At 40.5% G+C, this 16,307-nt stretch overlaps 1 protein-coding gene across 3 annotated transcripts; it reads left to right on the forward strand.

Annotated features, from left to right (window-relative positions):
- The first annotated feature begins 1,778 nt into the window (after window positions 1-1,778).
- On the forward strand, window positions 1,779-15,528 carry LOC103713949 (two-pore potassium channel 3-like). Of its 3 annotated transcripts, XR_005511643.3 has the most exons (3): window positions 4,692-6,271; window positions 6,378-6,501; window positions 15,032-15,528. XR_005511643.3 is itself a non-coding variant. In XM_026807245.4 (2 exons), the coding sequence occupies exons 1-2, from the start codon at window positions 1,855-1,857 to the stop codon at window positions 15,177-15,179; spliced, it is 1,143 nt and encodes a 380-aa protein (XP_026663046.4). In that variant the 5' UTR covers window positions 1,779-1,854; the 3' UTR covers window positions 15,180-15,528. The 3 variants fall into 3 exon arrangements, 2 of the variants coding, with proteins under 2 accessions (XP_026663046.4, XP_008799231.4); XM_026807245.4 differs by lacking the exons at window positions 4,692-6,271; window positions 6,378-6,501 and adding an exon at window positions 1,779-2,849; XM_008801009.6 differs by lacking the exon at window positions 6,378-6,501 and having other exon boundaries at window positions 3,661-6,271.
- The last annotated feature ends 779 nt before the right edge of the window (window positions 15,529-16,307 follow it).

Raw genomic sequence — 16,307 nt, forward strand, 5'->3', positions numbered from 1 at the left:
ATGATCCTCCTATTCTTGATTCCATACCATCTCCGACCTATTTACCCTTACCACCAGCACAAAAAGAACATATTGATGCCATTTTAGATGAGCGGACTGTTTCTACCAGTGATGGGGGTATTCAGCCTTTCTTGGTTCGCTGGCGAGGACGCCCGGAGTTCGATTCTACATGGATTACATGTGAGGAGTTCAGCTCATTGACCCAGATCTCTTGGAGTACTACCAGAGCCATTCGTCGAGGTCGACTTTTTCTTATCCGGGGGGAGTTTGTGCGGACACTAGTACCAGACTGATTGTTTTGCGGGATCACAGTCGTCGCAGGAGGGCAGTCCAGCCACTTTCGTTGTAGCTGGATTGATTTATGTTATTTTATTTTATGTTGGTTAGATTTATTTGTATATTGTCATTTGAGGACCCTTTTCGGATTGTTTTCTTTGTAGGGACCTATTTGTTATTTTGTGACCCTATATATATGGGGCATACATTTGTTTAGAATCAATGAATGATGAATGAAAATTAGCTTTCTTTCTTCTTCCTTCTCCTCTCTTCTCTTCTTCTTTTCTTCTTCCCCCTCTTCTTCTCCTCTTTCTCTCTATCTCTCCTTCCCTACCTCCGTCCTCCATCAGCAATCCCCTTGGTTCCCCTCAAACCAAGGCCATGTCAACTAAATTTCTTGGCAGCGACTTACTATTTTAGTACTATTACTTATGTATATGCCGCACGTAAGACCCAAAACATGGATAATTAAATTACTAATTTGCCCTTGGATTTTAGCTAACTTAATTTGTATTTTAACCTACAAGTCAACGTTTGTTCGCCTTTTTTTTAGGGAAAGAAAAAGAAAAAGAAGAACTCGAGTGCGGTTTTAGTGGAGAAGTAGTTATAATAACCATTCCACTAATTTGAGAGAAAAATAAATATTCTTCTTAAAAAAATTAATATGAATATCCTTCTAAATATCGAATTTTGCATGAATATTCTTTCAAAATTGATATTTGCATATATACCCTCGTAAAATACTTGTTTTTACTATTCTATCTTTTTTATTCTTATTTTTGCATATATACCCACACTATCTAACATCGGTAAAAAAAAACTAACGGTTTCAAATTAAAATAACTAAATTATTCTTAATTAGTAGATGTGCAAAAAGAAATATTTATAAAGCGATCACGATGAAGGATAAAAAAGTATTTTCAAGATTATATTTTATTTAAATTAAAATAAATATGGTTTTTATTAATGGTGTTAGAAGAATCGTTATATTAGGAGCATTTGTGTAAAATAGTATTTTATGAGGGTACAAAAATAAATATAAATTTAAAAAAATATATTTATACAAATTTGAATTTTTAGAAGGATATTTATAAAAAAATCTAAAAAAATTTAGTTCAGGAGAAGAGAAATACATTCCACCGAACTACCTGAATCAAAATTCAATCTTCCACCATAGATCTATAAATGAACGAGCTCGATCCACTGATCCTTGCTCCCGGGCGAAAGGCTGTGGAATCAAGCGGTGACACCTACCTCCCCTGTATGAGAATAGGAAGTTGATCGTTGGAAATTTATTCGCGAAATTATAATCGGCGATGCGAAGCTGCCCGCGATGGACCGGAGACCACCGATGACTCTGATCTCCGTACTCTAGAACATATGGATGGCTCGGATGAAGACAGCCAACAGTTACTGCATGCGCGCGGTTTGACAGTTGGGTACGGAGGAACCGACGGGTTTGCAACCACCAAAACGTCCAATGTTCCCCCACCTCACCTGCAACTCCCAACCACCATGACCGTGTGTTCAATTGCATGACCAGGACCTACTGGTCATGAGATCCGGCCGAGCTGGTTCATGGTCATGGACGAGCTCTTACTACCAGCGGAAACCTCCTCCTCTCTGCGTCCCCAGAGCTCCAAGGCTTTCGGTTGTATGAGTGCTGCATCCCCTACCCCAACTCGCCATCCCCTCCTCAGTTGCCCGATCTCCGACTCAGCAGCCACCGCTGAATCCCATGAGTGCACTGCTTCGCTCGCTCGTCGATCGCACTCTGCGCCCTCCATCTTCAGCGAAATCAGAGAAACCGCCTCCCCCGGGCTCGACGGCAAGTGCCCAAGCATCTCCTCCACCCCTTCGATGGTGAAGCAAGCCATCGTTGGGGTGAGCCTGTACGTCTCCATCGGCGTCATCGTTTACATGGTGAAGAGCGGCAGCTTCAAAGGGCACACCACGTTTCGCTTGGTGGATGCCCTTTACTTCACCATCGTCACCTTGTGCACCATTGGGTACGGCGACATAGCGCCCGATACAGAGTTCACCAAGCTCTTTACCTGCGCCTTCATCTTAGTCGGCTTTGGCTTTGTGGATATCTTGCTTAATGGAATGGTGACGTATGTGCTCGACAAGCAAGAGGCCGTGCTGCTGAGCTCGATCGATGAGGGTCGGCGTAATATGATCTTCAAGAGATATGTAATGGATGTGAAGAAGGGAAGGATGAGGGTGAGGATGAAAGTGGCGTTAGCGTTAGGAGTCGTTATCGGTTGCATCGCCGTGGGGACGATGGTGGTGCATGTCCTGGAAGGATTGAACTGGCTCGATAGCTTCTACCTTTCAGTGACCTCCGTGACGACGGTGGGCTACGGGGACTATGCTTTCCTGACGGCGGAGGGGAGGTTGTTCGCGGCGGTATGGTTGCTGGTGAGCACTTTGGCGGTAGCCAGAGCCTTCTTGTACCTGACTGAGTTGAGGATTGAGAAGAGGAATCGAAGAATTGCTAGATGGGTCCTCAGCAAGAAGATGACCGTCGGCGATCTGGTGGCTGCCGACCTCGACAACGATGGATCCGTAAGGTACGTTGTCAAACTCTAGGCACTAAAAGCTTCTTTTTAAGAAAAACAGCGTATCTTTCGAAAATATGGCAGTGCACTGCGCCAATGAAGAGAGCGAAGTTTCTTTCAGCAAAAAGAGAGCAAAGTTTTTAGTTGTTTTTCTTTTTAGTTTTGAATGAAAGAGCATAAATTTTAGTTATCGAGAGAAAAAGGCGTTCAGATATTAGTCACCATTAGAGCTCCTCTCGCACCCTTTAATCGATGCTTATGTATCGTAGTAATACAAGCCAGGAACCATGATTTTTTTTTCCAGAGGAAATAGGCTGGAGCTCAAAAAAATTTGCCGGGCAATGATAGTAGATGCAAGACAGAAAAATAATTTTACAAAGCTTGCCGGAAATAAAGCAATTTCCAGCCAAGCCTAAGCAATATCCACCGATCGATGATGCCTGGAGTGCTGGATCAATAGAATTCATCACAAAATTATGAATTTTCTTGGTGCAATCTACATGGAGAAACAGAAACAAAAAGTACAGATCCTCAGATTTTTTACTATCTTATATAGGATGGTTATTCCTCCCTTTTCCTCAACCAAAAAAAAAAGGAAGGAAAGCAGGCTTGTCTTATGGAAGAGTAAAATGTTATCCTTGGACAAAAAATTACATTGTGAACATGATCTAAATTCTATTTCCTATTTATGACATCTTTTTTAAGTCTTCCAATTGGGTGTTTGATATAGTTGATAAGATAAGGGGATCTAATGAAAATTTGTGTATAAGAAGAAGTGGGGATATAATTTGATTTCTTAGAATGATGTGTGAAAATAAAATGAGTTTGGCAGTTTTGGAATTTTGACTTCGAGGAAAGTGAAGACCATAGTATTAGGCATTTACTTAATAAGAATGGAGGCGTGTTGGGTGAGTTAGCAAGGAAACGATACTGCATCGATAGCTTTGATCAAAAATGTACTTTAAGGTTTCTTCTAGGGTGCCTTTACTCCGGAGAAGCTAAATTTGGAAAAAGATTCCAAATCGATTCTTCTTGATGGAAATAGAATATAGAACTAGACTTCTGAATGATGTTTCTATTGGGTTATTGGTCATCTGCAGCTGTCTTTTCTAATTTCTTTGAGATACCTTGGGTTAAATTATAGTGTTAGTTCTGGCCGCTGGGAGGTTACAGGCAGGATATTCCGAATCACGAAAGCACGCTGGTTTATATCTTCAAAATATAATTTGATGCATAAAACTTTGGAGTTGACTTTTGCATGATTAGAAGTGTTGGATGGTTAATATTGAATAAATTTAGAATCTGTAGATACATGTGATAGGAAGCAAGCAGAAGCCGTAGAAGGTTGCAATCCCCTGATCTCTCTATATAATATATGTTGACCAGGTTGATATTTTTTTAGCCAATTTATTTATTTCTTAGACTAAAAAAATAAGAAACATTATCAAGTTATATATCTACATATTTCTGATAGCGATTCAGTTACGGTAATTAGTTGGATTCAGAATAGCACCAGTAGCTGCAGGCTAAGAGAATATCATGCCTTGCTTCGAAATATTTGGAATATGATTAGTAGCAGTGGGGTCTAAGTGTCTTTATATACGCCGCTGTGAGTTGGAAAAAGAAAAAAGAAAAAAAAAAAAAAGAGAAGAAGAAGTAGAGGGATTGTCTAGGACATTTCAAAATTTATTATTTTCTAATTTTATTAAATAATCCGTACTAGAGCTTTATAAATCATCCGTTTTTGGGGAAATGGAAAAGAAAAAAAACCATGTCCTCGGTTCGGTCGAACCCATGGACGGAAGTCCTCTTTGGTTTGCATTTTGATTCGACGGTGCGGGGGGTAGCAGGAGTAGAATGGAACAGTCTCTGTCTTCCTGCTTTTTGTGGATGGGAGATTCATTCCTCCGATACTTCATCCCGACTTTCCAACTGCATTGCGGTTGATGATGATTCTGGAAAGAAACATTCGAATTAGCGAAAATCAGAGACCCACCTCTGGCCAATCACAATCACACGCTTCCTCGATCCTTCTCGCTCCGTCGATCTCGCTCCTTCCCGTCTCCTCTTCCTCGCTGACGCGTTTTGTTCCCCGCCACCACCTCCTCCCTTCCTTAACAGATGATGGTCCCCAAGCCATTACTCCAAAGTCTATCTGTTGCTGCGGAAAATTAAAAGAAAAGGAGAAATAGAAAATTCTTTCCAATGGATGAAACGGAGCCACTCCTTCCCACGAGCACCCCAAGAAAAAAGCTTCTCCCTTCCACTCCCCCCTCCTCCATCCTGTGCCCTCTCCCCGAAGACGGCGAGATCTCCATCCCCTTCTCCCCTTCCCCTTCCCCTTCCTCCTCCTCCCCCTCCCTCAAAGAACGCCTCATCTTCGGCTCCTCCTCCGACCTTCAATCCTCCATCTCTCCCGAAGCCCTTTCCCTCATCGCCTCCCCCTCCATCACCCCAACCCCATCAGCCCCAATTGCACCATCCGACCACCGAATTCCCATCATCCCCAAATCTCCGGTCGCTGCCGCAGCGGCGGAAGGGCCGTCATCGTCGTCGTCATGGCTGACAGACCCGTCGGCGGCGGACACGGGGCGGAGCAACCTCCACAGGTCGCGCACCGCCCCGGCCATGTCGGCCATCAACGCCCACGACGCCCACGGCCAGCAGGCGCCGTCGGCGTCCCCCCGCCGCCCTTCCATCGTGGGGCAGGCCATCGCCCTCCTCGCCATCTACCTCTCCCTCGGCGTCCTCGTCTACACCCTCAACCGCTCCCATTTCTCGGCCGCCGACACCCACCCCGTCGTCGACGCCCTCTACTTCTGCATCGTCACCATGTGCACCATCGGCTATGGCGACATCACCCCCTCCAGCCCCTCTGCCAAGATCTTCTCCATAACTTTCGTCCTCGTCGGCTTCGGCTTCGTCGACATCCTCCTCTCCGGCATGGTCTCCTACGTCCTCGACCTCCAGGAGTCCCTCCTCCTCGGCGCCGTCGCCAACCCCAAGTACAACCGGGCCAAGCACCCGCACCGCCACGACGTCGCCAGCCACTACATCGTCGACGTCAAGAAGGGCCGCATGCGCATCCGCATGAAGGTCGCCCTCGCCCTCGGAGTCGTCTTGCTCTGCATCGGCGTCGGCACCTTCGTGCTCCGCTTCGTCGAGCGCCTCGGCTGGCTCGACTCCTTCTACCTCTCCGTCATGTCCGTCACCACCGTCGGCTACGGGGACCGCGCCTTCAAGACCATGCCCGGCCGGCTCTTTGCATCGCTGTGGCTCCTCGTGTCCACGCTCGCCGTGGCCCGTGCCTTCCTCTACCTGGCCGAGGCCAGGATCGATAAGAGGCACCGCATGATTGCAAAGTGGGTGCTCTGCAGGGACATGACCGTCTCAGAGTTCCTCGCCGCCGACATCGACAACAACGGTTTTGTCACGTGAGTACTCGCCAGCCTCTTCTTCTCTTCTTTTCTTTCAGAACCCATTCAATCATGTCTGCCCTTGCCATCTTCTTCCTGATCACTAGTGCGATGATAATGATAGGAGATGTTATCAAGAGCATATAAGATTAAGGTTTGAAGGATTATTTGCGAGCTACCCATAAAGAACATTGAACTTGGTTGGGGGTACTCTTTTTGAGATCTTGTTCCCACATCTGCTCTCTTTTGTGAGTGCTTTCTATCTTTCTGACGCTTTTTCCTTACAATGCTCACCTATTATAATCTGCTTTCTCCTTAGAATGCTCGCCGATCATAATCTTCCAGAGCAGAAAGGTCACTAAAGTATCCAAGCTCGAGAGTTGAGTGGAAAGGGGGAAGTCCACAAACTGTTATCGGCAGTTCTTGATAAATATCTTTGGTACCTTTCTTGAGGTTGATTTCTCTTGCCAATCGGAGTACTAATGTTAATCCTTAGCATGATGAGAAGTGTAGCAGAAAAAGATATAGGTGATTAGATATAGGCCTCTAGGGTTGCAGGGAGAGACTGATGCAGACCAGAGAAGAGGGCAGGCTGCTTTATTGTTGTGTTTGCTGAAATAAAATCAGCTCTTTTCGAATCTGGTTTTCTCCATTATATTCAACCGAGAGCATTGACAAAATAGCAGCAGCGAATGAAATAGTAAGAGAAGAGGTAGAAAAGGATGAAAAATGAGCTATTGTGGGAGGCAAGAAGTTGAGTGAGAAAAGGGAAGAGAGAAAGTATGGACGGAACCTTAATATAATTTATTCCCATACCAAGTCTTTTTTTTCATGATTGCTGGCATCTCCTCTTTATAGGATAGAGTGATAGACCATTTATTAGGAAAGGCTCCTAAAAAGTAAAGAAGATAAAATATTAAAAAAGAAAGAGATCATTTTATCTCTTACGATCGGTTGAATCTATAGTTTCTAAACTCAAAAAAAAAAAAAAGTGAGCCAATCTTAAGATATTCCCTTAGGATCTTCTAAAATTCTAATTTATGAAGATATGGATATGGGATGTGGATACAACACGATATGAATATACCCATACAACAAATCTCAAAATGTAGGATATAATACAGCTATGATACAGCATTAAATAAATATATGTTATATATATATATATATATATATATATATATATAGATAGATATATATATATATGTGTGTGTGATATTATAGATATAAGAAAGGCATTTATAAAGCATAGTGGTTATTAAAAAAACATAGTCCATACTTCATGCAATAGCATCCACATCTAAAAACTTCATTATTTAGTCATTATTCAAATCGATAGACTATAATCTATACTTTATATAATGATATAAATATCACAAACTCCAAGATTAACGATTCAATGGATTCATCATCGGAAGGTCAACGTCCATCCATAAAGAAAAGAAATAAAGTCTTTCCCCACATCCCTATACGTATTAGAAAAGTATCTGAGGTTTATTTGGAAAGTATCTAAAATCTTTTTACATTTTGGAAAAAAAATATAATACCTAAAATAAGTATCAGACATGTATCCTAAAACTATCCAATAAGTATCGGTATATAATACAAACATGGCATGCAATTGGGAATATCCGTGTTTCCTAGATTCTAACTTTGATTTGACTGATGCTAGTGTGAAGCCTCAAAGATCTTCTTGTAGCTAATTGGTGACTACTTCTCTTGTGGCAAACTCATTCATGAATTTAGGGCCTTTTCAAACTACTTATTCAGCCCTTGTGGGTTCAAGTGCCCCTTTTGCCAAATATGGGATGTGCATAAGAAATTTCTGACCCAAATCAGAAGCTCTAGGTCCATGAATTCAAATATTCATCCTGTTTGGAACATATCTTCTATTGTGCCTTGACATCTGATATTGTAAGTTTTGTCTTGAGCATAGTGTTTCATGCTTTGACCATACATCTGTAGTCTTCCTAAAAATATTAATAGTGGCTGACATCGAAATCAAATTATAAAAACTTTGTTGTTTATCCCACTAATCTTCAGAATGGCATTACAAAACACTTCATCAAAATTGTGTGTGGCTATCATCCATGTTTAAGTTAGGTTCTTGACTCTGGAAGTTGTTGGATACTTGGATATTTGACTCTTGAAGTTGGATGCCAAGGTTCTATACAAACTAATGCAGCCCAGAGGAGGAAGGAAAGTTGCTTTGTGTTTTTGTTTCAAAAATAAATTAGATCTGATGCAAGCCTGGTTTACCCTTTATATCAGCTCTATGCTGGTGACAGAATAACAGAATAGAATAGCATAAAATAAGGAATCGAAGAGGCAGAAAAAGCAGGAAGAAAGAGTAAGCAGAGGAAAATGTTAAGGGAGAAAATAGCAGAAGATAAGGTATGAAGTATGAACTAAAACTTTTAAAAACTTTTTACTACTTCAGATCTGTTTCCATGATTGCCAGACCACTTATTAAAAAGGACTCCTAGAGTGTAAAGAAAATTGAATGTAAAAGATCACACCGCATCTCTCAAATCTCTCTAAGGAAAAATGAAAGAAAAGATCATGAGTGCATCTTGGCAAATCACCTAATTCTAAAGAATCTAGAACTCAAAAAGATCAAATTAATGATCATCTGAAGCCCCAAAGATCTTCTTGAAGTGGCCAGGTTTTTGAAAATGTTAATGCTTATAGTCTGCCGTGCCGGTATCGGGCCCTAGACCGGTTGTCCGGCGGCACGGGTCGGTATGGCTCTGCGCCGTGTCGTGCCAGCTCTGTACCATGACATGCCAGCTCTGTACCGACACAGTAGAGATGGAGGAGAGAGAGAATAGGAGAGAGGAAAAGAGAGAGAGCGGGGGAGGGAGACAGAGGAAAGAAGAGAGAGGCCGATCGTTGCCGGCCGGTAGAGGCGGGGAAGCCTCCGTGCGGAGAAGGCGGAGCCTCCGCATGGAGGAGGCGGAGGCCGGGGAGCTGTGGAGCCGCGGAGGCAGGGCTCCGCCTCTGAGCCCCTTTTTCGTTTGAAACAGGGCCGGTGCGGGGGCCTTTTATTTTTCAGAATTTTAAGTGAAAGTCGGCAAACCTATTACCGACTTCACTTAATTTTTTTTATTCGCGGCTCTCGGCCTCCGCCTCCTCCGCGCGGTGGTCCTTCGGCCTCCGCCGGTCGGCCCCGGCCGGCCTCTCTCTCCCTCTCCTGCTCTCTCTCTCTCTCTCTCTCTCTCTCTCTCTTTTCTTCTCTTTCTCCCCCTTCGTCGCCGATTTCGGTTTCGTTGCCGGAACTGTCCCGGTCTGCTGCCAGTATGGCTCGAGACACCTCGAACTGGACGGTTCAGGACAATTCTGCCAACCATGGTAATGCTATTGTGGCAGAATTATGCACTTAACATGAGAGAGGAACTACTTTTCTAGGAACCTATGATTCAAAAAGCTATTGAGGATAAGGAATCGTAGGAACTTTTAAACGAAATTAGTTCGATTAAGAAAAACTGATGATAAATTTGAGGTCTGTGAGTTTTGGACATGTGGTGATTTTTAAGTTGATCCTGTTGTTCCTACTTCTAAGTGTGATTGTAGAAATCGTCTAATAATTTGACATTTCCAGATGGAAGGATTTCCTCAAGAAAGCATAGGGCTTTGTTTGGAGAAGGGAAAGATATTCATTGTGGACATGGAATGTATTTTGTGTAGCATACTGATGAGATTTAATTGATCCGTTTAACTGTTCCTTCTCCGATATAGTCTGGGGATATGATGCCTTCTTTTAATCTTAAGATGCCTATTTTTGGTTATTCTCTGGTTCTCCTCAGTCATCTCAGTAAAGTAATTGAAATCTTGTTGCTAAGACAGATGCGGCTCAGATTTCTCTTGACAGTTAATTGCTAGAGCTTTCTGGCCATGAACTCTAGAATCTTTGACAATGAACTTGGAATCTAATGTGTGAAATATATTATTGAGTTTTTGGATTATGAAACCTAGTAGCTAGTAGAGCTATAGAAGATTTTTTGTTGATAGGCTGAAGTTAGATGGGTGCAGATTGTTGGTTATGTTGCGTAGAAATGTTGCTCTATTTCGTAGTATTGATGATCACCTAGATATTTTTTCCTTGATATAGTTAGTTCTTGTGGTTGATTTTAGACGGTGCTAGGTTTTGCTTTTTTCAGGTCATGTGGTCTTCTTTTAGGAGACTAGGTTTTATCATGCCCCTTTGCAAAATCTTCATGATTGTTATTAATATAACTCAGGTAGTATTACCTAAATATTTGGCACATTTTCCTTATGCCCTAGCATCCTAAAGTGTCCAATACATCAACTTCAAAAAAACAAGCCACAAGGACATCATAAAACATAAATATCCGATGTAAAAATGTAAAAATGTATCAGAATATTTTCTGCAAGACACATATCAAATTAAGGAAAAAGTTTTAAGGTGAGACAATGGTGCAGGACCATCTATAATGACTAGTGCCTTTTGCGTAGGACCTAGGGAAGGGATTTAATTAGGTTGTCTCCAATTAAATTATTTATTATCCTGAACCTGTGTATGTCACGCCCTCGACATGAGATCGCGAGTTAGGGGTTGCGACAACCGCCGCCTACTTATAGAGTACCCTCTCCACAAGCATGCAAAGCATCTCAACATGGTATTATAAACAAGCAGTGGAATAAATTTAATTAATCGATGCTCAAACTTTAATTTAAATAACTAGAATCAAATTTAATATCTCACAAAATCCATAATATTTAAAAGATCTTATATCAAACTCTAGTCAAATTCTGATCTAAATTAAAGATGTCAAATTCGGCTTCTAGTTACTTTTTCGATCATAACTCTGTACCATCTTAGTTCTCAAAAGCTAAGAAAATAGAAAGGATAATGAGCTCGACAACCCAGTAAGTAATGAATATCGTAACTAGATAATTCATGTAATAACATAAGATGCAATAGTAAAACACAAATTACCATGAATCGGTATAAAGAATTAACCAATTCTATTTCAAAACAAAAATCTAATAGAATCTATATTTTTCAAATATTCATATATCTATCCATAAATCCGATACGAAAAAATCACATTTATACCTTGTAGAGTGGGCCAGAATAACGCACTTATACCCTGCGAAATGGGCCAGAGTACCACATTTATACCCTATAGCAGGGCTAGAAACAGAATCAATGAGCTCAATAATAATCAAAGTGCCAATGCATAACCCCCAATTGAAAGGGTTCAGAACATAGTCAGGTTGAGAGTTCAAATCTGATACATGTCAAAGTTCTTTTTATAAAATAATATATATATATATATCATAATTTAATCAAAATATACATATACGATGTAAAATCAGTAAACAATATAACAATAGTCCGGAAAGTATTACTCCGAATTATATATCTATTTTTCATTCAAAACACCATCTCATAAAATTTATAAATCACATATAAATTGATTAACAATTTATTTGATGTAAAAATAATATTATATAAATAAAAAATTTAGGAAAGGCAGATCATTACTTCGTGAGCAAAATCAAACTGTAGGTCCAAATAATTTTGACAATCCTTCTTTGAACCTAAGACTCCAGCAAGCGCTCAACTAAAATCTTCGGTGAACACCATGAGCCAAGACTTTTGGAAGTCAAGAGGAAAAGGAGAAGGAACCAACGATGGTCTAGCAGTGGTGATTGGTAAGACCTATCAACGGTGAGGCGAAAGAGGATATGGGAGTGTTTAAATAGCCGATAGAGGCTAGATTTCCTAGCTCCCGTAGGAAATTGAAATGGAGGAGTTCGTCACCTACTCTAAGTCAAACAAGGCTCTATTACATCTAGGTCGGTCAAGTGGATTAGACTCAGTTCCTTATTAGTTTGGTTGGGTATTACAGTGTATGGGATAGCAGTGACCAACTTTTCAGATCAAGGGCAAATAGGAGGTAATCTAAACTCTAAGTTCCTTTGCAAGCAAAATAGGATTTCCTAGAAGAAAAGAAATTGTGCACATGCAAGAGGTGAGCCCTTACCCACACTCCAGGCAGGTGGATATTGACAGGCACAACAACTTAACCAAGTGGATCCACCAAAGCAATTTCCTCTCTAGATGGGACTCAGGGTATCCTGTTTGTGCCCCTAATTTCCACTAATTAAATGCTTCAGATGTGGAAATCAAATCCTCTTTCTATTGGCTTGCTCAAAAAATTCAGCTCATTTCTAAAGCCAATCCACTCAAATTCTTGATGACTCGGGCACTTCTGTCAGGGAGACTCTTGCTAATGAAATTCTATCTGGAATACATAAACGAAAAGTTGTCAAAAGACAGGCACTCAGGCTTTCTTGCTGCCCCTTCAGCGCCTGATGACTCACCTTTGGCTCCTGATCTTCCAGATGAAATTAAAATCGAGATTCTAGTAGGTAGTGGTAGACAGCCTTTTCTTCTTGGCTGCATGGGGTGGCTCTCATATTCATTTTTGCACAAACATTTCATCGAAAAAGAAAGGACTTCTAGTTAGAAATAGAGGATGAGCTCATGCTCTACCAATAGGAAGGAAAAAATCCTTTGATCATTCATTTGATTTTATGCTATTACCTATGCCAGAGCAAGAAAAGCATAAAATGAGAGAGAACCATCCTAGAGAGGAAGAGCGAACCAAACCAAGCAAAGAAGAGGGACCAGTAAGAGTGTCAAAGAAAGACGACATGAGATAGAGGGAAAAAAATGCTTGTCATAAAGTTACATCCCTCCTGACTAATGAGGAAGTGAATGAAAACTTGTTCGGTCGAGCACTCTTGGTCCAACACAACTATTCTACCTGGCTTTTGGTCAACCAACCATGCCCAATATTTGTACCCCTCTCAATCCACCAATAGTGAGCATGGAGGATTGGAAAGAAGATCACCCTGGTTTGGTGTCCTACCATCCATGATTGGGAAGGATATAAAGGGTTTCTGACAAGAGAAGAGGATCTGTTCTTGATACCTAAGTAATATTCGGTAAAGATTGAATGCAAAAAAAATGAATGATTAGAAGAGAGTTGAGGAAGAGAATAAAGGGAAGAGTTGATATTAGATTAGAGAGGGAGGGGGAAGAGATCATAGGATGAGAGGATGGGATAAACAGCAAAGAGAACAAGGGGATAACAGACACTAAAATCTGGACCAAGAGAACAATGCTTCCCTTAGTTGCTGCCCATAAACCTTTCGTGTCCTTTTCATGGTTTATTTTACAAATAATCTAGGTCTCTTAACAACCAAGTAAGAAATCTCCAAATCGGCACCCAAAATCTTTCCTAAAATGCAATATTTACAAAAGCCCATGTAGGAAGACATGTGAATTTGCTTAAAAGAAATAAAGACACACAATCTGTTTAAAATCAAATCCTGATGACTTCAGAACTTTGACAGCCCAATATTAACCAAAGTAGAACTTTTGCATGCTAATCATACACAAAATGGGACTCTAGAATTTTACAGGCATTGTACACTATTATATTAAGAAATCGAAATGATTGAGTATTGAGTTGTCACAACTTCACCTAAAGTCTCTTTTGCCAATAAACTAACAAAAAGAAAGACGTCCAAGTGCCAACTCTTTAGTTAATGCAATTTGATCCATTTTCGGAGTGCCACAAAGTCTTGTGTTGTGTTGAAGTGTTCAAAATTATCAGCAAGTTGGAACTCCTAAAAGCCAAAATTTATAGGCAACACTTAATTCAAGTGGCATTGCCTGCTTATTTTTAACGGAAGAAGCTTGAGTTTTGAAGTTACATGAAGATGGAAATTTTATATAAATATATATCATACTTTTTTTGTCTTTCTTTTGGTTGGTGGTTAGGAGGTCAATAGTTGACTATTGGAAAGGAAGGTGACAAATGTATTGGATCTTGTTAAGAGGATTTTTTGGGGTGGATGGGAGGAGAGAATTAATTTATACATTCTTATAGGAAGAATTGCTTTGTTCTTATGGTATACCAAGTTTGTGATTTCTCTTTTATGCTTCAACTACTATTTTTCTTACCTCTCCTCCATTAATTCTTTTCTTCTTTTATTTTTTTTGCTAACATGGTCTATTTTTATTATAAATTGATTTTCTATAAAATACAAACTTTTTTTTTGTTTATTAGCGGTTAGATTGCAAAATAACATGTAGTTCAGAATTCCCTTCTATTACCATGATTCTTGTGTCATCAATGCATATGGATTGTAGTTCAGGTTAGCTATGGTTAGGCTTTGCTTTAGAAACATCTTTTTACCCAATATTATAACTTAACAGTTTATTTTGGATTAATTTCTTGTCTTATTAAATAAGTTAATTATTAATCAGATGAAATCTCATACTTTTCCATGTGTAAGTTTCCTAGAACTTCCATACCGTGAATAAATCTGTTAAGATATTGGCTGACAAAGAAGTAGGCAGATGCATGACCAGCACTTGTTGATTTTTTTTAAAAAAAATTCAATTCTCTCATGCATGTGGCTGATGATAGTTTTGCATAATTCTTGAAATGATCATAATGATTTACAATGGCCATCACATACTCCCTAATGGTTGGTATATCACATGTGATAGAGTCATAGCCATCGATAATGAGTCATGTATTATACATGGCAAATGCTAGTCTTATTCTTGGTATTCAATAATCTGCTGCTCCACAGCAATATTCATTGTTCTATGGTTGGGATCTTTCCCTATCTTTAGTTTGGATTATTCTTTTTTGGCATTTTCTTGATTCAAAATCATGTCTATCTGCCTTTGCTGAATCATCTTTTTGTTTTAAAAATGACATGCAGTAAATCAGAGTTCGTCATTTACAAACTGAAGGAGATGGGGAAGGTATCCGAAAAGGACATCATGCAGATCTGCGATCAGTTTGATAAACTAGACACTGGAAAATGTGGAAAAATTACACTTTCCGATCTTATCGAGAGTCATCACTAACTCTCACGTCTATGTTGATGGATGATCCTGAATGCATCTTGGTGTGTAGAAAGGGGCATGCAAGCAACTGCTAGAGATGAAGCTACTGGCATATCCCTGATGTGAAACATAGCCTGAGGGCTGATAGTGGGATGAGCTCGAGCAATTTGTGGCCGTGTTGGTCCTACAACACTCCAAACCAAGCTTGTAGAAATGTCCACGCACCCCAAACCCAGAGATCACTTTATGATTAAACCATTTTTACATTCCATTGTTGTTTTATATGTTTTTTTTGTAAATATAGGTTCTCTCTTTTACCTCGGCACTGTATGGGTGTTTTGAACATTTAATGGAATGATTTGGATGCTCATGTTGTATGTCATGGATGTTCTGGTTTGGTGGAAAGAGTGGTATCGAATAGGCTGAACATGATGTAAAAATGCAATTGGTAGATGGGGTGGCCGTTTTGATGCCAAGGGGACAACTTGAATCACTGATTCTGCTGCTTCAAACAAATTCTGAGAAAAAATTTCAGGATGGTCAAAGAGTGAAAATTCTCCTCATGTTGCCTGCTGCCAATTTCTCGGGTTTATGTGTAAAACTGATATATCCCCAAAGGTGGAGTCTTCATATTACATATGTACACTTTTAGCCTTGGTTCCGTTTGTGTAATCCTCCATATTGTTGACACACTCAGGCAATCAATGGTATATATATTGGGCTGTAAATGTGTTGCATTCATGCTGTATCTACATTTGACAAGAAAAATCAAGTTTAGATTCCAGTTCGGACGCAGCAAAATGAGTATGCTCCAAACAGGCGTCTAAACTCAATTTATAGAATCCAAATTTGGATTCAATTTTTTTTTAAATTTATTTAGTACATAATTTTAAGTAGCCAAGGGTTAATGGTTTTCAAAATTGAAGGGACCCTTATCATAATAATCCTTTATATGTGACAGATTGCTGTAGGAAAGGAGCACAATATGGTCCTGGCCCTACTGGCTCCTTCCAGGGAGAGGTCGGATCGGATGGTCTCGGTGCCGACAGGGCGCTCCCAAGTGCATGCCAGGGATCTCCAGGTACTGATGAGCAGGGAGCCAACACGGTGGATGGAGGGAGGCTGGATCTGGAGGATGAGGATTCACCC

The sequence above is a fragment of the Phoenix dactylifera genome, chromosome 1 (genome assembly GCF_051530095.1).
Source record: "Phoenix dactylifera cultivar Ajwa chromosome 1, Ajwa_hap1_PhDact_Kaust_v1.1, whole genome shotgun sequence".
In the NCBI taxonomy this organism is placed as follows: domain Eukaryota; kingdom Viridiplantae; phylum Streptophyta; class Magnoliopsida; order Arecales; family Arecaceae; genus Phoenix; species Phoenix dactylifera.

Excerpts from the sequence above, each read along its gene's own strand:
- LOC103713949 (XM_008801009.6), top strand. The coding sequence starts at position 5,043 with ATGGATGAAACGGAGCCACTCCTTCCCACGAGCACCCCAAGAAAAAAG. Across the intron at positions 6,272-15,031 it reads GACAACAACGGTTTTGTCAC|TAAATCAGAGTTCGTCATTT; the intron begins GTGAGTACTCGC and ends AATGACATGCAG.